The following is a 27,873-nucleotide window of genomic DNA, read 5'->3' on the forward strand; positions in this document are numbered from 1 at the left end:
TAGAGCTCTGAAACTGTGCTGGTCTTTCATAAATGTCCGGAATTAAGACAAGGGTCTGGGAGTTTTGAACTTTAGTATTAACCAGGCATGAGATGAGGGTTGCTCCTGGAGGTGAGCATAAATCATAAGCAAGACAGCTCACTTTGACCAAGGGTAATTCCTGATAAGGAGCTTGGCTGTGAGCTATCAACAGGCAACACTTCTGACAGCTGGATAATGATTAGTGCTTCAGTCCTAAAGGGGCACCAAGGCAGTGCCCACCCACCAGACAGCATCTACTACAACCTGAGTTCCAAAATGCTTTATTTGACTAATACTTCTTTCAAATACATGTTTGTAATCTTGAAATTTTACACAGAAATAAGTTTGTACTGAAATAAATTGATAAAAGATTTTCAATTTTTATGTATGATCGATTAGAAAAAATATCATTTCCACATGAATATGAAACTATTAAGGAATCAACAATAAATAGGACACATGATTTTACAAACAGTTTGGATGAATTTTCACCATTCCTCACATTCACTTACCTTATAACACCTTGTAACCTTACATTTGCAAGGCATGTGTCTCTGCTAAGATTTATGTTCTGTATATCACTTACATGTGGAGTCTAAAATATGACACAAATGACCCCATCTACGAAACAGAAACAGACTCACAGACATAGAGAACAGACTTATGGTTGCCAAGGGGGAGGGGATTGGGGAAGGGATGGAGCGGGAGGTTGGAGTTAGCAGATATAAGCTATGATATATAGAATAGATAAACAACAAGGTCCTCCTACGGTATAGCATAGGGAACTATATTCAACAACCTACAATAAACCATAATGGAAAAGAATATTCAAAAATAGAATATATATATAACTGAATTACTTTTCTGTACAGCAAAAATTAACACATTGTAAATCAACTATAATTCAATTAAAAAAATAAAGAGCAGAAATTTTAAAAAACGATTTCTGTTCTATAGACAATGAGCAAGAAAAACTCTAAGGAGTCTGTGTAGGCATCCAATCTAAGACCATAGCCTATTCTTAACACCTGGGCGAAATAGTCATAAATTTGATGAAGAGATGATAACTGTTTTAGAGCCAAATATAAAACTTGATTTCTTAGGCTGATTTGGACTAAATTCAATTTTACCCTTGAGTAGGAGAAAATATTTTTAAGAGGAAGATAGTTTTTAAACCTTTTATACTTGAATATCATGTTTACGCTGAGAATTAGTCATTTTAGCCTTTGGGTGACTAAAAAAGCAAACAAAAGATTGGAAGAAACTCATATGTATAATGAAACATAACTATCCATTATTGGGACTTGCAGATCATCATTATTTGACCTTATTTTCATCTTTCTAGAAAGTACTAAATGCACATTAAGATATACACATCTGGGGACATTATTTTTACATACTCTCCAAGTCCCTATCTACCAGCAGCAACACATTTCATCACATAATGTCAGTCTTGCAAAGAATGTGTCTACTTGATGGCCGTTAAGAAGAGAGATGGTTTTTTCTTAAGATACATTCCTTAAGAAATGGTGAATACATCCTTTTTAAAAGAGTTCTTGTAGGGCTTCCCTGGTGGCACAGTGATTGAGAGTCCGCCTGCTGATGCAGGGGACATGGGTTCGTGCCCTGGTCCGGGAAGATCCCACATGCCGCGGAGCAGCTAGGCCCATGAGCCATGGCCACTGAGCCTGTGTGTCCAGAGCCTGTGCAAGAGTCCTTGTATAATGATACAAAAAGTGATTGCCAGTGCTAATACTTTTGGTTGATATCACTCTGCAATCATTGTATCCAATAAAAATGATTGACTGTCTTAAGTGGCTGACATAAGGAGTGAAACATTCTGTGTATTGCTATCACCATTGTTGGGCTAGCCCATGGGCACTGCAGCTAACACTTGTAATGTGAGAAAGGGTCTACTTCTCCAGAAAAATAATAGTAAATCACCTTGCATTCATCTAGGAATGTTAGTTTCAAAATTAAATAGAAATACCAATATTGTCCAAATTATAGAGGTAGATTCTTTATGGAGATAGGGCTTGAACCCAGGTCTCCTAACTTCTAGATATACCTTTCTGTGAAGTAACTAATTTAATAAATAATGATAACAATTTTATTTCTAGAAAAAAATGTAGGCAAATTGATGTAGTATATCAAAATGTCTTAAAATTCAAAAGGAAATACCTATACTAAAAGTCAGTCTGAAAGAGTCTGTTAGATCCAGTCTACTTAATATACACTGTATTTATAGCACTTGGCCCTTGTGGGAAATTAGTTGACAGTTAAAAATATTTTTTTAAAAAAATAAAAACCTCAATATTAATGTATTAGTTTCCTATTGCTGCATAACAAATTACCACAAACTTAGAGGCTTAAAGTAACACCCATTCATTTATTCTCTCACAGTTCTGTGGGTCAGAAGTCCAGGTGGGCTTGGCTGAATATTGTGCTTTGGATCTAAGGAGACAGAAATCAAGAGAGTGACTGTCCTGGGCTCAGGTCTGGAGCCCCTGGGGTACAGTCTTCATCTAGCTCATTCAGGTTTTTGGCAGAATTCAATTCCATTTGATTGTAGGAATGAGGTCCTAATTTCCTCGCTATTTGCTGGGGATTGTTTGCAGCTTCACGTGCTTTATATCTCTCCGACTTCCCCTTCTGCCACCAACCAGAAAAAGCTAACTGCTTTACAAGACTCATGTGATTAGATTAGGCTCACCTGGATAATCTCCTTTATTTTAGGTCAACGCTGCCTATAGCATAACACAGTCACAGGAGTAATAATTCATCATATTCATAGGTTCTAGGGATTAGGGTTGGATATATTTGAGGGACCATTTTTCTGCCTACCACAATTAAGAAATAAAAAAATAAATGAATTTTTAAAAATCGCTAAATCGATTTTTCAAAAACACACTTTGTTGATTTGTATTCCATTTATGAATCAAAGTTTGCACATGAAACCAAAAGCTTAATTAATTAGGTCAATCAATAACTTTACCTGTGTGTTCTTAAAAGCTAGAAATGAAATCAAAAAGGCATTTTTATTGGTTACTATTACTATTGTTTTCAGAGTATCCTTTACACAGCAAAAAGATGCGTAACTTAAAACTGAATTATGCTCTGCATTGGACCCAGTTCTTGTAAGAGACTTTCCCTTTTAAACCATCTAATAAAAAACATAGTTGTAATATATCATGATGATTCATTTTATTTCTTCTGAGGGTGAGCTTTCTATATTCAGTGCTTCTGTCTTATGCAGTATGCATTTCAATACAGATATTTAATTAATTAAAAATCTAGTGATTTTAAGTTTTCCACTCTAACATTTAGATTTGAATATACGGTTATCTCTTTAAGAGGCTTTATTTATGTGGGCTTCTTAGCTTCTTGAGCCCAACATACCAGTATAGCAAGCAGTATTCACCAAATATGGTGTGACTAAGCTTTTACTATTGACAGTATCCAATCAAGAAGGCAGGTATTCAGAAGACATACCACGTGAAGTATTATTGGTAAATGTCTATCCTGTCACTTATGTAGGCAGAAAAAATATTTGCTCAGTAAAAATCTTGTTGCAAATCATTTTATCCAAAAGCAAGTTAGAAAATTGTATTGAAGTAATTTTAAAAGTTTGGGAGAAATTTATACTCACCCCATACTTACAGTCTAATGTCATACAAAGCATCCAAGAGAAATGAAGTTTCCTTAATGTTTCAGCCTAAAATAAGACCATATATATGCATACATATATAGATATGTATACACATACATATGTATATATATATAGAGAGAGAGACACCTGTATCTGTACTTAGATGTTTTTAAACCAAGCACAGCAAGTAGACATTTTTAAAGGTTATATTAATAGATTTACCATACCCCAATTAGGATAATTTACATATTTTAGAAGGTTGTTTACCTCACTATAGTCTTGCTTTGAAGTTGAGATGAAGGCTAAGGGGATAGAAAATCGAAGAAGAGATTAAAACCTTTCTGGTTGAAAGAGACAAGAAATTTTCTAATTTTAAAAGGAAAAAAGTGGTAGATTATGCTTACTCAATCAAAATTCTCAACCACCACACATCTACCACATCTTAGTGAAGCATATTTATATAAATTTTGAAAATGCCATTGTTAAGTTTCTACTTTTAACTCTTTAGAGGGTCCTGTTTTCCTTATTTGAATATTCTTAATATTTTCCATAATACTTTTCTTCCTTCTCAAGACATGGATGTTTTACATTTCCAACGAGACCACTAAAACACTACATCTGGTTTGTGTGCTTCCTCCATGGATGGTCTGGAATCTTTTATACTTACTTTGGGTGTAATGCTAAATTACTTCTCTGTTTAGTTGAATATGCATAGTCTTACTGAAGCAAAGGGTTGAGTATTTCTCTAGAAAACAAGACACACATAAGAAATGTTAAATAGCAGTTATTCACTTTTGCATATTAAAGGAAACAAAAATTTAGGATGTGCATAGGTTATAGTGGCAGACAACTCTGCCTGCCAAACCCCATTCTCTGCTAACAGAATCCCAATATTGTTCAGATATTTGGATGGTCAACAGAGCTCTCAGTGGGATCTGATCCTCTCTCAGGTCCAGGGGATGAATTACAATTGGTATAAAACAACCATGATAATCCCAGTCCTCTTTGTTAGTGATTGGGTTCAGGAAAGTAGACATGTGACACTGTTTCACTTAATGAGATGTAAGTCTCCTGAGTGCATTTGGGAATATTTTTCTTTCCTGAAAGAACAAAGTGTTGCAGAAAGAAGGGATCTTTCCTTCCCAGCACGTTTCTGCTTGCAGGATGTGTTAACTATGTGAGGATTTGAAAGGAAACCCCAAAGGTATAAATCTAGAGCCATGGCAACATTGAGCTGACAGCACCTCACTTCCAGACTTCATGTATGAAAAAGATTTTTAAAAACCTAGTATTTAAACCACATGTAGTTCAATATTTATTACTTACAACCAAAAGCATTCCGAACTAAATCTCTTTTTTGTTTTGTTTTGTTTTCATTTTATCCATATTACCAAAGTGATCCAGAAGCTAGTAATTTCAGTCTTGCTTTTGAGATAGTAAATGGAAAGGTCTTTGGCAAATTGAAAAAAACAAAGTGCTTCTAAAATGAGAAAAAATATTGTGTAGGTTTTCATTACTAAAATGTACATATGTATTAGCGTCTATATTTTGGAACTACATTCTCCACTTGAATATTGCAATCTAAAAAGTAGCCAAGCACCTAGTTATTCTAAATATATATTTATGTTTACATGTGGCTACTGAGTTGAACATTGCCTCGTTGATTTGGCTCTGTTTGCTACAACTGCTACACAATTAATTGGATCATCTGTGTGATACTCAGAAGTACCCTCTAGATGACTGTAAAGAATATAAAGACATGTGGGGAACTAGCTACCCTGTTGAGCAGGTTGAGCAGGCAGACTTTATTTTTGATGCATTAGCAAGACTATCTTTTTGAAAAGAAATTGTGTACTATGTATGACTTTTCTGAGCAGAACTTCCCAACAGTGTCACAGCTAATAGTTTGCAGATGTGCTGGCATGTTGAGCTCTTCAGGAACCTGGGGCAGCCAGAGCCCCTGAGTCAGTCGTGTTCAGTTACAAGCCAACTCTTTTGTTTATATTACTGAGCCTTACAAATAGTACCTTTGTCTTTGTGTGCCATGAGTTCTTTCATAAAGCACAATTGAAAGGTTATAAATCAATATATGGATAATGCATCTTTTTAAATTAAGTATTTGTTATATGGAAAGGGGACTCAACATTTTTAGATATCCTAGGATACATTAATCAACTAGAACCATACATGTATTCAAAGTGGTCATAATAGTCATAAAATATATGAATATAGCTAAAGATAATGCTTTCCACTCAATCTATGGGGACAGATATGGCAGTACTCACTCAGGGTTTAATGCTAAAAATTGCTAAACTGCTAAAAAGTGATACTGAAGAATATTTGGATTGACATATAATAAACAATTAGTAGTTTAAGACCTTTCTAAATTTTCAAGGTAATCACAATGGCTGATAAATTTAGGACTGCTATTTATTATAATTTTTAATATTTTAATGATATCATATAATTCACTTTTCCAACTAAATATTATTAGTCCATTATATTGATAATAACTACCACCTGCTTTTCCTCTTCCTTGCTTCCGAATAAAGAGTTTCTTGAATTGTATCTTTTCCTAGGTATTTAACTCACTTTGACAATTATTTTTACAAGTCTGGAAATATTCAGGATTCTAAATGTATTGATTTCTGCATCCTAGAACTTTATGCAATAACTTTTGAAAACAATAAAACAGCCTTATATTGTTAGAATGCTGGAAATACCCTAAGAACAGGAGTTCATAAAACAGGAATATTTTTATTTTCCAGCAAAGACTTTCACAGCACTTACATAAGGCATATAAGTAAAACAAGGTATTTATGTTTGCATGCCATTCAGAGGTTAGCAATGGACTGATTCTGAAGCAGTGATATAATTGCCCCCCAAAAATGGATCTTAATTTTGAAGATAATTACATTTCTCCACAAGTACTTAGCTATTATACTCTTCAGGGTTACGTTTCAAAGACAGGTCAATGGAAAACAGAAGAGAAGATTTGGGTGGTTGTATCAGTTTCCTAAGGCTGCTGTAACAAATTTTCACAAACTTGGTGACTTAAAACAACAGAAATTCATTCTCTCACAGTTCTGGAGTTCAGAAATCTGAAATCAGTATCACTGAGCCCAACTCAAGGCTCATACTACCTCCAGAGGCTCTGGGGGAAATCTGATTCTTGCCTCTTTCAGAGTCTGGTAGCTACAGGATTCCTTGGCTTGTGATCACATTAATATAGCCTTTAAATCTGTCTGCTGTGTTCATATTGTCTATTTATGTGTGTAAAATATCCATCTGCTTCCCACTTACAAGAGTACACCCAGAGGATCCAGGATAATCTCCCCATCTCAAAATCTTTATCAATCACATCTGCAAAGACTTTTAAAATTTATTTATTTATTTATTTAGCTCTATAAAGTAACAAGTAATATTCACAAATATTCACAAATGTCAGGTCTATGGGAAGTTTGGGTCATCAAAGTAATGGAGTAAAAAACAAACAAAACAGTATTAGATTTACAAAAATTTTTGAATTCACATGGTAATAGCTTTTTTTTTTTTTTTTTAATGCATTCTAATGTCATCTTGACCATGATCTTCAAATTCCTACATAACCAGAACCAGGGGCAATTTCATTTTCTTTAGTGTTACTGGGCTAATCCAAGAAACTTCAACACAGGAAGAACCATTCTTATTAGAATTTTAAACCATGATTTAAAAAACCAGGAATACCAATAAATATCACATTTAAATTGTTTGCTAACTGGAAAAAATGAATACTCTTTTTTGATGTCACTTCTAGACACAAGGTGTGATGAATGTGACAATAAACACAAGTTGCCTTTTTAATAGATTGAAGATTTTTTTTCTCTCATGTATCACTTTCAGATCTATGTATTACACATCTACATCTTAAAACCCTGCTATACAAATATACATGAATAAATTACTATCTGATTGGATTTTTTTAAGTTTTTTTTTCTTTGCGGTATACGGGCCTCTCACTGCTGTGGCCTCTCCCGTTGTGGAGCGCAGGCTCCGGACGCGCAGGCTCAGCAGCTGTGGCCCACAGCCCCAGCCTTTCCACAGCATGCAGGACCCAACCGGACCGGGACACGAACCCGTGTCCCCTGCATCGGCAGGTGGACCCTCAACCACTGCGCCACCAGGGAAGCCCAAGATTTTTTATTTATGTGAACCATTTTTAAAGTCCTTATTGAATTTGTTACAGTATTGCTTCTGTTTTATGTTTTGGTTTTTTGGCCCTGAGACATGTGGGATCTTAGCTCCCCACCCAGGGATCAAACCTGCACCCCCCGCATTGGAAGGGGAAGTCTTAACCACTGGCCACCAGGGAAGTCCCTACTATCTGATTCTTAATCTGTACAGATTTCAGCTTTTAAAAGTGTAGATTGGTATTTTCTCACTAGTTCTTATGTTTTATTAGACTTTCAAATCTCTTATTTGCATGTGTCAATTAGGATGTTCCTATATAACTTGATTTATTATTATTTAGTACCAAAAGTTCTTTCAATGGAATCCTTCTAGTCTTAGGGCTGTGGGGCCATAAATATCTTTGTCTGAAATATGTTACATGAGTTAAAAGGAAAGAAATTAGTTCTATACAGTTGTCTTCATGCTGAATGAGTATAATTTTTTTTTTTCAATCTAAGGGAATTATTTTCCCCTTTTTGCTTCAAGAAAAATAGAATGCCTTTCGAGATTCAGTTTTAATTTGGAGTTGCATAAAATTTAATAGTCATGTTTATATGTTCATTAAAATAATGCCTGTTGGATATTCCAACATTTATAGTCTGTCTTAGAAACAGTCCATTTAAGCAAAATATTTTCAGGTATGATTTAATTTGTAAAACTAAACTAAAAATTTTTAAGCAAAATTGAAATTTATAGTAATTGACCAAAATAGAACATAGGAAAAGCACAAAATTAAATAGTAGAGAATTAGTTGAGTAACTCACTGCATCTTTGCATTGTAACATATGTTACAGAATATTCAATGAGACATTTTAATTAAGTGCAAAAAAATCAGGTAACAGAATATAGAGCAAGATTCCTATTTAAACATATATGACTGAAACATATTCATAGAAAAAAGTATATATGGAAACATATACAATAAAATGATACCAGTGATTATATCTAAGTATGTTATTTTTTCAATTTTCTGTCTATGATGTTCAAAATTTTAAAGATTTTCTACAATAAGAAATTTCTGTAATTGAGGGAAAATATCTTATTATAAAATGTTTGTCATTAAAATGTGTGCATAAACATAAAATCACAAGGAAACTTGAGCATATAATAGCAGCATTGGTAAAATAGGAAGGTAGAAACCTGCCTTTCTAAATGATCTGCAGTGTGATCTATGATTAGAATTGGATTTTTATCAGATTCTGGCTAATTATCAAACTAATAATTGTAATAGTAGTGTATTTTATTTAGCTATTTCTTTTAAGTGAAAGTTTATATAGCATGAAGTAGATGTAACAGGATTTATGAATCAGGAGACAGGATTTACATCATAAAGCAGACTGTCACTGGTCATAAGATGATCAACAATTAGAAAATAAGCTGCTTTATTTGGGCCACTTTTGTTCTTATTTATTATAACAATGGATGAGAAAGTGATGAGAATGCCTAAGCAGATTAAATGATGCTGCTGTTGAAAATGAGAAAATAAAGCTAAAATATAATTAACTTTAAGCAAAAGGTGACTATAGTCCAATCATTTTGACCGTGGATATTTGTTTTATGGGTATACATGTGTATCTATTAAAATATTCTCACTGTCAGTATTAAAACATTTGATTGTTAATAATTCTAAAATGTTGCCTAAAGGACTTGTTTTTAAGACAGATTTGCTAATACAGTGCTTCTTAGGAATGCTTCTATCATAGTTCATTAGAACTGATTACATTATTACTTTCATACTAGCAGCAAAATATCAGTGATATTGGTAAACTGATATGAGTGTTGCTTTCTAGTAAAAAATAATGATACCTGAAAACGTTCCTGTAGATGACACCAATTGCATATCAATGGTAAACATAAATCATTTTAGGGGAGGAAGCAACTCAGTTATATCTTGTAATGTTTCTCTACAGCATCTGTTATAGTCACTTGCATCCAGATGGTGCTTAATAAATATGAACTGATTCACTGCCCCAACTCTTTTTTCTAATTAAGCACTTATGAAATGTGGCTGGTACTTGAATTGTACTAGGCTCTTTCATCTTCTAAACATCAGCCCCCAACTTTTTTGACACCAGGGACTGGTTTCACGGAAGACAATTTTTCCATGGACCGGGGGTCGGCGTGGTGGGAGAGATGCGGGCAATGGGGAGAGGCAGATGAAGTTTCACTCACTTGCCCACCGCTCACCTCCAGCTGTGCAGCCCCGCTCCGTGGCCAGGGGTTGGGGGCCCCTGTTCTAATAATTATGATATTATTGAATAAGAGTTCTCTAAACTGTGGCAGTTTTAAAGAGAAAGTCACTAATATAATTGAAACCATTTATATATGTTTGCATATGTGTTTATTAAAGGTGTCACACCACTAAAGGTGATAATTCTCTTTTGTAAATCTTCAACGAAGTAGAGTGCATTGTAGGCTAACTGGTTTGTAATTAAATATGCAATAAACTGAAAATGATGCAAATAAATGCAAAGATATAGAAGGAACATTTATTATGTTCCTTCTAGACATATCCTTTTGGATTACTCTAGGAGAAATGGGATAAAAAAGAACAAAATCATTACTAAAAATACCACAAAAGAGCAACTCATAAGGTATGATATAGAAAATGCTTTATAATTATATAGTATGGTCAACCATAAATAATAAATTGTTTTAATGAAACCAAATGAAAAAAGGTTTGCTTTATAAAATGTCATCCATCTATCAATATTGGCATTCATGTATCCAAAAAGAAACTTATTCTAGGGAAGAACATGTTTCATTAAGGAATAAAGTATAGATTGCAAGTTCAACTAGGTGGAAAGATATTTTGCAAAAGTTAATGTAAAAAGTATATTTTTTTAGTATTCTAAGGAGATTAAAATGTGGCGATTACTGCCGTATTACTGAAATAAGGAGAGGGGATGATATAACATAATCATCGTAATAAAAGACTATTTTACATTTGAGGAAACTAAAGAGTAGTGAGGCTTGCATGCAGCCACAGAGCTCCTAAGTGATGCAAACTTTAGGTCCCAAGTTCTTAATCTCTATATGCAGTTTATTTGCATGTGACCAATTATCTTACCTGTCTTTCCCTAAAATTATTAATTTTAGTGACTAAAGCATAATTTTTTCAGCTTCATTTTTTTAACCAAACTAAGTATAATTTACACTTACACATACATATAAATGTGTAATGGTATGAGTGATATCTAAGTTTATCTGGATGAAAATTCCAAATTCTTATTATATATTCAACATATAATGAAATAGTGATTATGCCATGTGTACCACATAGGCGCAGATAATATTTTCAGCATTTTATGATCTGAAAATATAGTTTCAGTTGCAAAATATAAAAGCTATAGCTTTTCTATTGACATTCTTTAATGCCTCATCAGGAAACCTAACTACCAATGACAAACTTTCAGGAATACAAAATATATGTTATGCAGTGTGTTTCATCCACTCTTACCAAATATTTTACTTATCCTGATACTTTGTTTTTTAGTAAATAGTGCTTACTTAGTGCTCCATTATAAATAAGGTAAGGAAAGTGTGTCACCAGAAACAAAGAACATGATCAAACACTTCAGTCGATCATGCTTTCATTCTTTCTTACACTCATATAAACCAAGTCCCAGGAACTTACAAGCATTTTTTTTCTCACCTACTTACTCTTAAAGTGGGACCCAGCACTTCATTATATTTCTGAAACTAATATCCAAATCTGCAAAACAACCCAATAAGTCTAGATTTTAATATTAAAAAATTTGTGAACAAGTTTCTATTTTATAATGCGGACCAAGTTTAGACATTCTCATTAGATCTCTGCTCTAAAACTTAAGTTCCAAGCCCCAGCCTGCTTAGCTTCCTGACCCTATTTCCAGTACGCAGCCTTCACTTCTTAAACCCATTCTTTTGTGTTGGATCATTTAGTTTTGCTCTTATTTTGTTCTCACTGAGCAGTGCACATATTCAACAGTTAGGTGAATGCATCCCCCGGAAAACAGCTGAGTCAGTATTTATTGTTATATAAACTTATCATTTAGGGCTCTCATTCCTCACACTACATGAATGATCATAGAATTCTCATAAAAACCAGATCTGGGATGGGTGGAAGGAGTTCTGCTTCTGAAAATAGTTAAGATTTTTTTTCTGTATTGTTCCTAATTCATTGATTGGCTTACAAAATATTTACTGAGTACCTGTTTTGTACAGAGTACTAAGTTAGCAACTTAGAGATATAAGCATTAATTGAAAGAGTCTTTTCTCTCAAGGAGCTTATCATTGTGCACTGGGGAAATATGCAAATAATTAGATATAAGACATTTGGAATGAAATTCGAGCAAACAAGATCTTATTGGAGCACAAGGCAGGGATACACCATTTCTAATTGGATATCATTCAAGAGATGATATTTATATTGACTTCTGAAGAAAAATAAAAAATTAATAGATGGTAAGAGGAGTACTTAGGGAAAGTAAAATTATTAAAATGAAAATTATTAAAAGATAAAATTATTAAAATGGCACAGAGGTGAGAAATAGCTTTCCATGTACATGGAGCAACAAGTAATCCAATGTGTCCATAATCCATAATGACTTGAAAGATGAACTGAAACATGTGTCTGAAAAGATAACATGGTACAAGATTATGGAGGTCCTTGAACTGTAAAATAAAGATTTTGGAACTCACCATATAAAGAATGGGAGCCATTTGTATTCATTTAGCAGAGAAATGACATGGTAGCCTCTTGTTCCATTTTTTTTTTAAGTTCACACCTGCTGCTTTCTTTGTTTACTTCAACCTTCCACCATGGCCTTTTCAATCCCCCACACTGCTGTTTGGTAAAATCCATAAATTAGTTTGGTTCACCTCTTATGGAAGGTGTTTCACCTCTTCTGTTAGATGTTGCAGGACTACCTTTTCTCATCATAGTTTATACACGTTTCCCATCTTCTTTCCTTGAGCTCAAACTATATACCCTTATGATTTTTGCATAAGAATCATCTCTTTTCTAATCTACCTCTTTCACTTGACTTGAATTCAGGGAGAATTTATCATTGGTCTTTGTATTCTCAGTGTTTTTCTAGCATTTTTCCCTCTAAGGATTTAATAAATTTTGGTTAACTGAATGCTCAGAACTGTGTCTGGGTAAGAAAATTTTGTCATTGATGAAGAAAGCACACTGAATAGACAACAGAATAAAATTAGAAATAATAACTAGATGGTCAGTAAGGTGGGAGATCATGAGAGGATAAAATAAGAAGGTGAAAGGATAAATGGAAAGAAGATGCCAAAGACAGAAAGCTGATTAGATGGGACAGAGGTATGAAAACTAATTTGAAGATGACTCTAGATAACTTAGGGAAAGGCTACATGTTATCAAACATTGGGTTGATCTTGCTAAAGGAAGATAAAAGTTCTCTTTTAAATGGGTTGTAGTTAATATATCTACTGGGGCATCATTTTTTCAGATGTCTAAAAACCACAACCATTCCCTCTTAAAACAGAAATGTGGACTACTATTTCTTTTGTCTAAAAAACAAAAAAAAAATATCCCTAAGCAAGTTTGAGCTGTAATACTATAAGAGTCCATTACAGTGAGGAAAAAAAATCAAACTAGAGATTAGTGTACATCTCATCCTGTTCCTTACAAAGAAACAATATCCAGTATTTTCCACTAATCTTAAGATTTGGTGTTCAGAAGTTCAAGTTCTGTTTAAATCTTACTCAGTTGATTCAAAATTAATTATGTTATTTCTCTCTTGCTTTTCTACAGTATGCTGTCTGGCTAGTCCTCTGGGTTACGTGGAATGTGTTTGTTATCTGCTTCTATTTGGAGGCTGGGGACCTCTCAAAGGTAATTTGCCATCTGATTTGCCTGAGTCATCAGTTGTGTGTTAACAAGCCTCTTCCTAAGTAAGGCAGAGTCTCACCCTGCTCTTGTCACTTAGATGCACCTCAAATGAAGGTAAATTGAAAGATGTCCTCATCTATCTCTCTGAACTTCTGCCATCAAAGAATCATTTCAGTGTGTCACAAAAATGTCATTTTATTATTTTAAGAAAAACTAAATGAAATATTATTACAGTGACCATACTGTGTACTTTTAAAACATTGACTTGTAAGAGATTTCTGAAGCAGAGTAGGAAGTTTTTCAGAGATAAAATCTTGACTTTTGAAATCACTTAGTTGGCTTATTACTCTGCTAAAGACTTTCCTGATTGGACCCAAATAGCAATGTAATAATGCAAAAAATTAATGGGTTTTAGTTGAATAAAACTGTTACCAGAGGGATATAATTTATTACATAAATGAATAAAATAGACATTTTATTCTAAAATAATCTAGGAAGGACTTAAAATACTTACATTTTCATTTAGGTTTCTTTATTTTGTGCTGTCCTTGTATGAGTGTCTGTAAGTATGTGTGTTTGCATGTGTCTTGCTATTATATTTCTAACATAAATGCCTTACTATTGAAATAATGCAGTTTGTAGATCTCAAACCAACATCCTGCTTCTTTTGGAATGCAATTAACAGCAAATAAGTCAAATGAGATAATGCATTCAAAGTAGTAGTAAATCTTGCTTGAGACACTTGAGAGAGTTGTAAACTTGTACTTCTTCATATTAACTTTAAAAGATAGAGACTGTAAAATGTTCTTTTACCTCTCTATCCCTTAGATCAGGAAGATCCTGCAAAGATGTTGACATTTTTAAAACCCAGAGATGATAACCTGCTTTCGAAGGCTAAAAGAGCTAAAAAGTTGCCAGGAACTACCTTTGCAGGGCTATATATCTTGGTGGGTGGGAGATGGGGTGATGGTAATACACATTTATAATCTAGCATACAGGAGTTTCCCAAAGCACTCTGAGCATTTTCAAGTATGTTTATTTATTATTTAACTATGATATTGAGTATAAATAATCTTGACTTTTTAAAATATCAAATGATGAAAGATAAAATAATAGGGTGACGTTATCATATGAAATAGACCCAAGGCTTCTGGAAACTGTAGATTTATGAGCAGATTTTGGACAAGTCCTCATTGTGGCCCTTGGCAGTGTCTGCCCTGGTGGATGGCATTTCTGTATTCTTGCTGGTCATCATACTCCACACTCTCAGCAGCAGGCAGTCCTTTCCTGAACATGCCGTGACCAATGAAAAGGAATTGTTCAGGTGGCTCTAGGAAAGACACTTCATTTTCTGCTTAAAGCTCACATTCCCAGGACTTGAATTCCTTACCCAATTTATATATCTCTGCTGTATAATCCATTTTGTTCAAAGAGATTCCTCACTAAAATGACTTTTAATGATATTTTCAATTTTAAATAATCACCTTAATAATTGGAGGACAGGTATTCAAGCATATTGGCTGAGTAAGATTATCTAGCAGTAAGATGATCTAGCAGATCAGAGTTTCTTTAATATTAAAAAAGAGGGAGAAATCTGAGCCAAGCTGGCTGCACAAATGTGTAATTTTTCTCACTGCTCCATGTGATGACTGCAGACACAAAATAAAACTTGTGATCCCATGACCTTGGACATGGGCATTGAAACCATAACGAGGACACATCCTAAAACATTAGATTTCAAGAGAGTTGCAACCCAAATGACTAAGAATTCTTCTAATGCACAGAGGCAGGTAATGACTATCCATGGCAGTGAAGCAGTTAATAATATTTCCTTTTCTTTTCATTTTATAAACCAAGGCTAGACTCTGCAGAGCACATGAAAATTTAATAATTTCCTTTTAACAAATAATCTAAAGGAAAACCATAAAGGGCAAAGTTATATTGTTATCTGTACTGGGATTTTCCTCCCTTTCCTGCTCAAAGGGCTTGAGAAAGGTATATTTATGCCATTTAATTCTTTAGCTTCTGCAACTGCCTCACATTCTTCAAGTAACAGAGTACCAGAAATAAGCAATGGTGATTGAAAAATGTACAGATATATGAAAGCTCAAAAATGGGACTCCTGAAACTGCTGATAATACTTAGATTACAGAATATAAACAACTTTTTCCCCTCACCTCACCCAAAAAATAAAATAATTTGACCATATGAATGGGTCAGTTTGTTTGAGGCTGAGGGACAAATATGGGAAACAGAATCAGGGAGGAAATTCTGTGGTCTTTACATATGTGAGAGAAGTGTGTTTGTTTCCATAAAACATTTTATAAAGAACTGATTTCTTCTTAAGGAATATTGGCAAGAAATGATAAAAAGCGGTAAAATATTAAGGCAAACTTCAGTTACCCGTTAGAGTTTAGAATTTTTTGTTGTCCTTTTCCAGTGTCTTTTCTGCGTTTTCTGCTAAACTATCTGCCATGTACTTATGAGAGAAATAGATATTAGCATCATTAATGAAGCTAGTGTGTACCTTCAGGAATGAAATGGCTTAATTACAATAATATGGTACACAGGGCTGACCTGGTTGATATTCGGTTTTCTTTGTACCCATAATTGTATAGATAATATATTTTTTCATCAAAAATTCTGTGTAAATCCAACAATATTATTACAATATTTATTAATATAGTTTAATGATTATCCCCATGAGATTTAAGGAAAAATAAAACTAATCAACCAGAGAAATTTTAAAAAAAATTTATTTCAATGATACTAATAAAATATTGGGAATGTCATATAAATTAGCACATGATATGGTAGGAAAAAATCATATACATTGCATAATAAATACTTCCACACTATTTATATTAACGCTTTAGATATTAGTGTTATAACTAAATATCCTGAAACATCCTACAAATTCTTACTTTCTGAGGTGATATTTTAATAGATGTTCTGTTAATGAAACAGATAACATTAAATGAAACAGAGATAACACTAATTTTTAACCCAAAGTGTTCGCTAACTTTGTAGGCAACTGCCTTTGAGCATTAAATGTGACATGGACTATTGGATTAATAGCTTTGAGAATTCCTGATGTAAATAGTCTTACTGTGTTGTTGGATTATTCTGGGCAATTGTGATTTTCTTGCTCACATATCAAATAGAAATGCAAACTAATCCCAGTAATTAACTGAATTGAGTCATTTTGAAAAGAGAAGAGATCTGTTTGTTCTGTAGTTAACTTCAAAGTGCACTGTTAGAAGGAAAACACGTATGATATGGTAATTCACCTATTAGATTCATCACCTGGGAAAATGAAATTTATGAAATAGTTTTTGAATAGTTACACACAGGAAAAAAATTAACACTCTTCTGCTATCTGTAAAAAATCTATATTCTGTTGGGTGTGTTAAAATTGTAAACTACTCAGCTGAAATTATATCCTAACACTTTTCTTTACATGACTATTTTGAGATCTCAGTTTCTACTTTCGTAATTTATGGGCACCATTAGTGAATGATGCACCACCTATCTTTAGAAATAAAACAAATAACTTACAGATCATAAAAGAGTAACCAAGGGATTATTTTACACTTAAAACAACCCAATTTGTTTGTATACTAGGGATGCAGGTATATAACCCTTGGGCTTCATTATATTATCAGAAACTTATATTGTTAAACATATCCTACAGCAATTAATTATACCTAATGAATGCTTTGAATAGGAACGTCTAGAAAGCTGTCACATTTTAATAATTTTGATAGTTGCTTCTGAGATTTAGATATACATTTTCATTTAAAAATGTGGTATGTAAAAAAGCTATGTAAGAATGTGGCTTATTTATGAAGAGGAAATAGGCAGTCTACCTGAAAAAGAATTCAGAGTAATGATAGGAAAGATGATGAAAAATCTTGGAAATAGAATGGAGCAAATACAAGAAACATTTAACAAGGACTTAGAAGAACTAAAGAGCAAACAATGATGAGCAACACAATAAATGAAATTTAAAATTCTATAGAAGGAATCAATAGCAGAATAACTGAGGCAGAAGAACTGATAAGTGACCTGGAAGATAAAATAGTGGAAATAAATACTGCAGAGCAGAATAAAGAAAAAAGAATAAAAGAATTGAGGACAGTCTCAGAAACCTCTGGGACAATATTAAATGCACCAACATTCAAATTATAGGGGTCCCAGAAGAAGAAGAGAAAAAGAAAGGGACTGAGAAAAGATTTGAAGAGATTATAGTCGAAAACTTACATAATATGGGAAAGGAAATAGTCAGTCAGGTCCAGGAAGCGCAGAGACCCATACAGGATAAATCCAAGGAGAAACACACCAAGACACATATTAATCAAACTATCAAAAATTAAATACAGAGAAAACACATTAAAAGCAGCAAGGGAAAACCAACAAATAACATACAATGGAATCCCCATAAGACTAACAGATGATCTTTCAGCAGAAACTCCGCAAGCCAGAAGGGAGAGGCAAGACATATTTAAAGTGATGAAAGGGAAAACTTACAACTAAGATTAGTCTACCCAGCAAGGATCTCATTCAGATTCAATGGAGAAATTAAAACCTTTACAAACAAGCAAAAGTTAAAAGAATTCAGCACCACCAAACCAGCTTTACAACAAATGCTAAAGGAACTTCCTAGGCAGGAAACATAAGAGAAGGAAAAGACCTACAATAACAAACCCAAAACAATTAAGAAAATGGTAATAGGAACATACATATTGATAATCACCTTAAATGTAAATGGATTAAATACTTCCACCAAAAGACATAGACTGGCTGAATGGATACAAAAACAAAACCTGTATATATACTGTCTACAAGAGACCCACTTTAGACCTAGGGACACATACAGACGGAAAGTGAGGGGATGGAAAAAGATACTCCATGCAAATGGAAATCCAAAGAAGGCTAGAGTAGCAATTCTCATATGAGACAAAAGAGACTTTAAAATAAAGACTATTACAAGAGTCAAAGAAGGACACTACATAATGATCAAGGGATCAATCCAAGAAGAAGTATATCAGTTGTAAATATTTATGCACCCAACCTAGGAGCACCTCAATACATAAGGCAAATCTAACAGCTATAAAAAGGGAAATCAACAGTAACACAATCGTAGTAGGGGACTTTAATATGTAACACCCCACTTTCACCAATGGACAGATCATCCAAAATGAAAATAAGTAAGGAAACACAAGCTTTAAATGATACATTAAACAAGATGGACTTAATTAATATTTATAGGACATTCCATCCAAAAATGACAGAATACACTTTCTTCTCAAGTGCTCATGGAACATTCTCCAGGATACATCATATCTTGGGTCACAAATCAAGCCTTGGTAAATTTAAGAAAATTGAAATCATATCAAGTGTCTTTTCCAACCACAATGCTATGAGATTAGATATCAATTACAGGAAAAAAATCTGTAAAAAATACAAATACATGGAGGCTAAAGAGTACACTACTAAATAACCAAGAGGTCACTGAGGAAATAAAAAAATACCTAGAAACAAATGACAAGGAAAACATGACAATGCAAAACCTAAGGGATGCAGCAAAAGCAGTTCTAAGAGGGAAGTTTATAGCAATACAATCCTACCTCAGGAAACAAGAAACATCTCAAATAAACTACCTAACCTTACACTTAAAGCAATTAGAAAAAGAAGAACAAAAAAAAAAAAACCCCAAAGTTAGCAGAAGGAAAGAAATCAGAAAGATCAGATAAGAAATAAATGAAAAAGAAATGAAGGGAAAAATAGCAAAGATAAATGAAACTAAAAGCTGGTTCTTTGGGAAGATAAACAAAACTGATAAACCATTAACCAGACTCATCAAGAAAAAAAGGGAGAAGACTCAAATCAATAGAATTAGAAATGAAAAAGAAGTAACAACTGACACCACAGAAATACAAAGGATCATGAGAGATTACTACAAGCAACTATATACCAATAAATTAGACAACCTGGAAGAAATGGACAACTTTTTAGAAAAGCACAACCTTCCAAGACTGAACCAGGTAGAAACAGAGAATATAAGCAGACTAATCACAAGCACTGAAATTGAGACTGATTAAAAATCTTCCAAAAAACAAAAGCCCAGGACCAGATAGCTTCACAGATGAATTCTATCAAACATTTAGAGAAGAGCTAACACCTATCCTTCTCAAATTCTTACAAAATATAGCAGAGGGAGGAACATTTTTCACAGAGCTAGAACAAAAAATTTCACAATTTGTGTGGAAATACAAAGGACCCCTAATAGCCAAACCACTCTTGAGAAAGAAAAATGGAGCTGGAGGAATCAGACTCCCTGACTTCAGACTATGCTACAAAGCTACAGTAATCAAGACAGTATGGTACTGGCACAAAAATAGAAATATAGATCAATGGAACATGATAGAAAGCCCAGAGATTTACCCAATGCACATATGGTCACCTTGTCTTTGATAAAGGAGGCAAGAATATACAATGGAGAAAAAACAACCTCTTCAATAAGTGGTGCTAGGAAAACTGGACAGCTACATGTAAAAGTATGAAATTAGAACACTCCCTAACACCATACACAAAAATAAACTCACAATGGATTAAAGACCTAAATGTAGGGCCAGGTACTATAAAACTCTTAGAGGAAAACATAGGCAGGACACTCTATGTCATAAATCACAGCAAGATCCTTTTTGACCCACCTCCTAGAGAAACGGAAATAAGAACAAAAACAAACAAATGGGACCTAGTGAAACTTCAAAGCTTTTACACAGCAAAGGAAACCATAAACAAGACGAAAAGACGACCCTCAGAGTGGGAGAAAATATTTGCAAACGAAGCAACTGACAAAGGATTAATCTCCAAAATATACGAGCAGCTCATGCAGCTCAATATCCAAAAAACAACCCAATCGAGAAATGGGCAGAAGACCTAAATACACATTTCTCCAAAGAAGATATACAGATTGCCAACAAACACATGAAAGGATGCTCAACATCACTAATCAGTAGAGAAAAGAGAATCAGAACTACAATGAGGTATCACCTCACACCAGTAAGAATGGCCATCATCAAGAAATCTACAAACAATAAATGATGGAGAGGGTGTGGAGAAAAGGGAACCCTCTTGCACAGATGCTGGGAATGTAAACTGATACAGCCACTATGGAGAGCAGTATTGAAGTTCCTTAAAAAACTAAAAATAGAACTACCATACAACCCAATAATCCCACTACTGGGCATATACCCTGAGAAAACCATAATTCAGAAAGAGTCATGTACCACAATTATCATTGCAGGTCTATTTACAATAGTCAGGACATGGAAGCAACCTAAGTGTCCATCGACAGATGAATGGATAAAGAAGATGTGGCACATATATACAATGGAATATTACTCAACCATAAAAAGAAACGATATTGAGTTATTTGTAGTGAGGTGGATGGACCTAGAGTCTGTCATACAGAGTGAAGTCAGAAAGAGAAAAACAGGGCTTCCCTGGTGGCGCAGTGGTTGAGAATCCGCCTGCCGATGCAGGGGACACGGGTTCGTGCCCCGGTACGGGAAGATCCCACATGCCGCGGAGCGGCTGGGCCCGTGAGCCATGGCCGCTGAGCCTGCGCGTCCGGAGCCTGTGCCCCGCAACGGGAGAGGCCACAACAGTGAGAGGCCCGTGTACCACAAAAAAAAAAAAAAAAAAAAAAAAAAAAAAAAAAAGAAAGAGAAAAACAAATACCATATGCTAACACATATATATGAAATCTTAAAAAAAAAAAAAAAAGTTCCTGAAAAGCCTAGGGACAGGAATAAAGACGCAGATGTAGATAATGGCCTTGAAGACATGTGGAGGGGGAAGGGTAAGCTGGTATGAGGTGAGAGAGTGGCATGGACATATATGCACCACCAAATGTAAAATAGATAGCTAATGGGAAGTAGCCACTTAGCACAGGGAGATCAGCTCAGTGCTTTGTGACCACCTGGAGGGGTGGATAAGGAGGATGGGAGGGAGATGCAAGAAGGAGGAGATATGGGGATATATGTATATGTATAGCTGATTCACTTTGTTATAAAGAAGAAACTAACACACCATTGTAAAGCAATTATACTCCAGTAAACATGTTTTTTAAAATGTGGCTTATTTAAGTTTTGAGAAATAAAATTGCTCTCTTGTAAACAAAAGAGACAGTAAGAGGATAAAACCTGTCATACAATGTAGGCAATGGGCAGAAATCCTTGAAACCATTTGCAAGTGCTGTGTGAAAAAATGTACTATTACAACAATCCCAGTTTTATTCCTTTTATTTAAAAATGAATTATTCATTTAAAAAGGTATCTGATATTTGGATATTTTCACCTCAGTGAAATCAATGCTTGTATCAAAATTTTCTTTTATGATTTCATATGAAAAAAGGTGGTATGGAGAGACATCTCTAATAATCATTTTTAACTTGAATTAATGGTGCTCTTTAAAAAGTAAAGAAGTATATACAATTATTAATAAACAAAGAGTATCTGTGATAATAGATTTAAGACTAAATTTAACAAATAATCAAGAGGACAGTTGATTGGATTCATATTTTTTTGTTTCTTTTCTTATTGTAAAATGCATATAGTCTAAGAAAACTTCAATTAACTGTCATTAAGTGAATTAGAAAAATATTATTTCTCAAACCTTCAAAATAGATTTTACTTTTAGATGTAGGATAAATGTCCTACATGTTATTAAGAATTAAATATAATGTAATTTTCCCCCAAAATAGAAATGAACCAACCTTTTGTAATTTGGTCGAACTGTAACTGCCTCTGTTTTCTTGTTTCTTTTAATAGTGCATTGAATTAAACGCTTATTTTCTTCTTCTGTTCTCTTTCATTTGCTTACTTGTTCCACTTCGTTTTAAAGCCCCTAAAGTGAGGAGTCAGATCTTTGGACCTTTCTACTTCTCTGTTTACATTCTTTCACTTGAAAATTCAGTTCACCGTCATAATTTAAGCTATCATCTCTACACATGTCTGCCAGATCTATATCTATATCTTCAGTCCCGACCTTGTTGCTAAGTTAAAGTCCCACATCTCCAACTTTCTGCTTGTGTCATGTCAATTCCATTGTCACCTTAAATGCAACATGTCCAAAAGGATTTATCATCTGCAAAGAATCCAACTTCCTTAATTCACTTCTTACTCAGAGAAGGAAAAAAAAAGGCAAAGTTTATTGCAAAATATGAAAAAAAGAGGAAAAGAATTGTTTTGTGTTGGGGGAGTCTACAGAAATCTTTATAGATTGACCATGGGATGAAGCAAGAAATGCATATTTTAATTATTTATAGTTTGTGTGTGTATTTTAAACCTTGGACTATAACAAATGAAAAATAGTAGAGATGTGCTGAAGTAGTGATACTTTGGAAATGTAAATGCCCCAAAGAGATGAGTCGATCTTTAGAAGATGCTGTACTCTGGGGGCATTTGCTAATTCTGGTTAGGGAAGGAGGCTATGAATCCAGGTTTTAAACCCATAGAAGGCTATTTCTGGGCTTTGTATAAATCAGCGTAATTGTAAGGGAGAGGGCCTCAGGCATATGGACAAATTTCTTCTTAAGGCATTTGATGAATTCTTTATAAGGCTAAAGGCATAAATGGACAGACTGAAAAGCAGAGTTAAGTTGTTTGGCAGTCTTACAAAATGGAGACTGAAGATAGGAGAGGGGCTCTGCAGAATAAACTCAAGTTATAGTTGAGAAAGATGGAGAACAAGCCAGGGTCAAAAGAGAGGCACACCAAACATTATGGGGGCTAAAATCCAGGCTCAGTTCAGCACAGTCCTTGATTGAAATAAGCTGATCAGCTACCACTTTATCTGTCTAGTTTAGGGAAAGGGAAAATATCTTACTAGAAAGATAGCATTATCTTATACTGTTTATTTATATGCATATCAGGCAATTGAAAATTCCTACACATGCTAAAAGAGAGGACCTCATTGCTGAAAGTGAAGGGAAAAATAGACAATTGAAACAGACCAACGGATGATTCAGATATTGTAATTACCTGATAAGGACGTTGAAGAAAATAATGGGAAAAACTGGAGATAATAGACTGAAAGATGAAGAATTTACCCTAAAAGGGTTGGGATCTATATAAAGAATCAAATGGAAATTCTAGAACTGAAAAGTATAACATTTAAAAGTAAGAACACATTAGGTGTGTTTGATGGTAGATTTAAAAGAGTAGAAGACAAGATTGGTGAATTGGAGGATGATGGGTCAATAGCAAATATCCAAAGTGAAGCACTGAGAGTTTGATAAAAACAAAAAGAAAAGAATACAAATATTAAAATGATGTCAGAAACATATGGGGCTCAGCTAAGATGCAATATATAAATAATTGAATTGCCAGTAAAAGAAAGATAGAATTGGACAGAAGCAATATCTGAAGTGATAGAGTATTTTCAAAACTGGTTAAATACATCAACCCACAGATTCAAGAAGACTTTCAGATCTCAACTGGAATAAATACCAAGAACACCATATCCAAATATAGAAGAGTAACACTATTGAAAATTAAAATCCAAGGGAAAAAAAAATAAGCCACCAAAGATAAAAGACCCATTACCTTCAAAGGAACAGCTAAAAGACTGACAATTGACCTTTCAACAGAAAGAGTGATTCTGGAAGGCAATTGAATGGCACCTTTAATGTGCTTTAAAAGTGACAACCGGGCTTTCCTGGTAACGCAGTTGTTGAGAATCTGCCTGCTAATGCAGGGGACATGGGTTCGAGCCCTGGTCTGGGAGGATCCCACATGCCGTGGAGCAACTAGGCCCATAAGCCACAACTGCTGAGCCTGCGCCTCTGGAGCCTGTGCTCTGCAACAAGAGAGGCTGCGATAGTGAGAGGTCCAAGCACCACGATGAAGAGTGGCCCCCGCTTGCCACAACTAGAGAAAGCCCTCGCACAGAAACGAAGAACCAACACAGCAAAAGTAAATAAATTAATTAATAAACTCCTACCCCCAACATCTAAAAAAACAATAAAGGTAAAATAAAAGCATTTTCATACAACAAGAACTAAAATAATTCATTAGTAGCAAACATACACTAACAAATTCCTAACTGATGACATTTTTGTCTGTTCATCATCCATATTTTGCTTTTATGGATTAGATTACCCAGAACCTTTAAACAGAGCACAAAGAAGGTTCCTGGTTTCTGGCTTCCTTTTAACAGGGATCCCATTGTAGATTGTGCTATGTGTGCATATGAAGATTTATTACTTAACACTGACTCTAACCAAGGTATCAAGTAAAGCAAAAAAATGGATTGCCCAGGGCTCTGGGAAGAATTTATGCTTAAATTCATCTTTTAATACTCAAATCATATATATTCTTCATTGTGTGACAAAATTCTTTCCAGAAACATTCCCATACCTTTGTCCATACCTAGACCATGAATGGCCATGCCTCTAATTTTACTTTATTTGCATATATTTTAAAAATTATAATTGAATTTCCAGAAGCCGAGGATCCTTATTCCCAGGGTAGCAAAAATCTTATATGTTCCATGAAGCTGTCATTGAGAGCCACAAAGATATCTGAGAATTCCCACTTGGATTTCTGCCTTCTTTACTCTTGTGGTTAAAGAGTTGAGTTGCTTTCTCTTTCTCTGCAAGAACTAGATGACTCTAGTAAATTAGCTGCTCTAATTTGTACTTTCTCACTTTGATGTCTTTCCCTCTTGCTGATTTCCCCCTTCAGATTACCCCTGTGGGTGTCAAGAATCCCATGCTTTATTTTGTGGGGCTTAAAAGTGTCTTGGGTATTGAAACGAGGACCTTCCACATAGTGGAATCTCCATGAGCATAAGCAAAGTCTTGGAGCATGAGCAAACATTATTTCTGCTGGATGATTCACAGGCATCATGCATGTAAAATATTGGTAGAAAGTCTTCCCACAGATCAATGAAAATAGTCAACCTGAGCTCCCTAGAAGAGCAGAATGGTCTCCAGGTATTGACTCCCCTGGGTCTCCATGCTGCTGGCAAAGTTCATTGTGACATCCTCAGAATGCTGACTCAGGTGCTCTCCACATTGACCAAGATCTGCTACTCATTCAAAGACACACACTGTTCTGTGACTGCAGCATCTCTGACTCTATTTTCTCTAGGTTTGGGCTTATACAGTCTTATCTGCTCTCTTTCTAATTTGTTATTAAGAAATACACTATGTGCAGTTTTCCTTACCCGGTCTTTGTTCAGTTAACCTTTTATTTTCTCATTAATCAAAAGCTTTGGTTTCAAAACTATTATTTCTGATATGGAAGTCAAAAAAAAATTAAATACTAACTACTTTTTTCTTTTTGCATTCCTATTAAAAGAATGGTAATTCTCTTTGAAGCAAGAAGGATGTCCCTGATTCACTAGGTAAAGTCTGCAAGTTAAGTATGAAAAATAAAAGCACAGAGATTAATATTTCAAGAGAGTATCCTGCTAGAAATAAAAGAAAGAAGATACAAACACGGTTTAAGCCAGTGCCATCCTGTTTGTCTTCAAAGCCTAGTCAGAGATCATTCTAGAACAGCAATTTTTATTCTATGCCAACTTAAAGCAGCTATACTTTTTATAGGTTTATTATTCACAGAGCCATGTAAAAAATGAAACAATGTTTCCATTAAGAGTTCCATGGCTTTAAATTTAGAAATATTTGAATTTTTGATAAAAACAATGAAAACCACTATATATATATTTTTAAAACCTTGAAATAATTTGTCTAGATTACAGTGATCTCATATTAAGTGGGCTCTTAGATCCTGAAATATTGGCAAAATTTACTTGAGAATTATGTCCAATTCAGCATGGTACACCCCAGCCCCTCGTGTGTTCTCAGTCTGTGAGAACCTTATCAAAATCCCCCTCTTCACTGTGAACCATCGTCCTAACATGACCCCTGGAACTCATTTGGCACCTAAATTGGGATTGGCAGTTGCCAAATTAGCTTTGGAGGGCAGAATGTCAATCTCTTTGTCTGTGAATTCACTCAGAGACAATTGAGGCTTTGATGAACTGTGGAAGATTATAAAGATACAACTCAGAGGATATTAAATAGTGAGATAAATCAATTTTTTCTGCTTCTAGTATCCAGGGTTATTTGGCCAGAGAGAGCAAATAAGTGACTATATTCCATGCTTTTCATATGGTAACAAACCTCCTCTATTCTGTCCTATAGTTAAAATTTACATGGAAAATGCAGTTGAAGTAGTAGTTCAGTTCACTATAGGTAACCAGGGAGTAATGTTTAGTAAATACTGTTATTAAATGTAAAGCAATACAAAGAAAACTAGACTATTTAAATCTCTTTCTTGATTGAGGACTGCATGAAGAAATTTTGAAGTTGCTTTTCATTCCAACATAGCACTCAAAGTGCTACTTCCCCTCCTCCTCTTTAAAGATTTGTTTTTGACATTTAAAAAGCAAAATGTGTACACGGCCTGATGCATCCAGAAAAGCAACTTAGAAGGGTAAAAAGAGGAGGATGACTCACTAATAAACAGCCATTTATAGAATTATAATTACTTTTTTCTTCCCTTCATTAGCACATGTAACCTGCTAGAGGAATGAGTTCTAATGGTAATTGTAGGACTCTAGGGTTTTCACACTCATAGGTAGTGTAATATATATAACTGAAGTAATTAGGAGGTATTTCAAAAAATGTCATCTTTTTCATAGGCATTTTATAAAAACTAGTCATTTTGTAGTGAAGTAGCTTCATTGATACCATAGGGACACTGTGTCCCTTTTCCAGTCTGCCAGAAAAATCTCTAGTGACAGGTCCTCAAGTCTTTTATTTGAATCACAAGTGAGAATGAGTTTGGTGCTCTCAATTAGTCCCAAGAGGGGAACCAATATCACACAATTTGGCACACTCCGCAATTGCTCCTGAAGAGAGCTGTAGCTAGCCAGCCACTCCGAGGGGCTGAAGCCCTCCTCGGGGTGTGCCTGATACACCAGATTCATCAGGCAGTCTGCAAAATGGATGGACTCGAGCTTCTGCACTCCGATTTTATGAGCACTAAAATTAATCCATTAAGCATTTTGTACATCCAGACCCCCTACTACTCACTTTTTAACACATTTATATAGTACGTTAACT

At 34.5% G+C, this 27,873-nt stretch overlaps 1 protein-coding gene across 7 annotated transcripts in view; it reads left to right on the plus strand.

The window, feature by feature from the left end:
• The window catches only part of NKAIN2 (sodium/potassium transporting ATPase interacting 2), a 982,818-nt gene that overhangs the window by 521,753 nt on the left and 433,192 nt on the right, over positions 1-27,873 (plus strand). For all 7 annotated transcript variants that reach the window (XR_010836028.1, XR_010836027.1, XM_067010699.1 and 4 more), the window contains one exon: positions 13,650-13,730. Coding sequence is in view for 5 of the 7 variants with exons in the window: in XM_067010699.1 (XP_066866800.1) it covers positions 13,650-13,730 (81 nt within the window). In the remaining 2 variants the exon portion in view is untranslated. The remainder of the gene's footprint in view (positions 1-13,649; positions 13,731-27,873) is intronic.

Source organism: Kogia breviceps, chromosome 13 (assembly GCF_026419965.1).
Source record: "Kogia breviceps isolate mKogBre1 chromosome 13, mKogBre1 haplotype 1, whole genome shotgun sequence".
NCBI lineage: Eukaryota > Metazoa > Chordata > Mammalia > Artiodactyla > Physeteridae > Kogia > Kogia breviceps.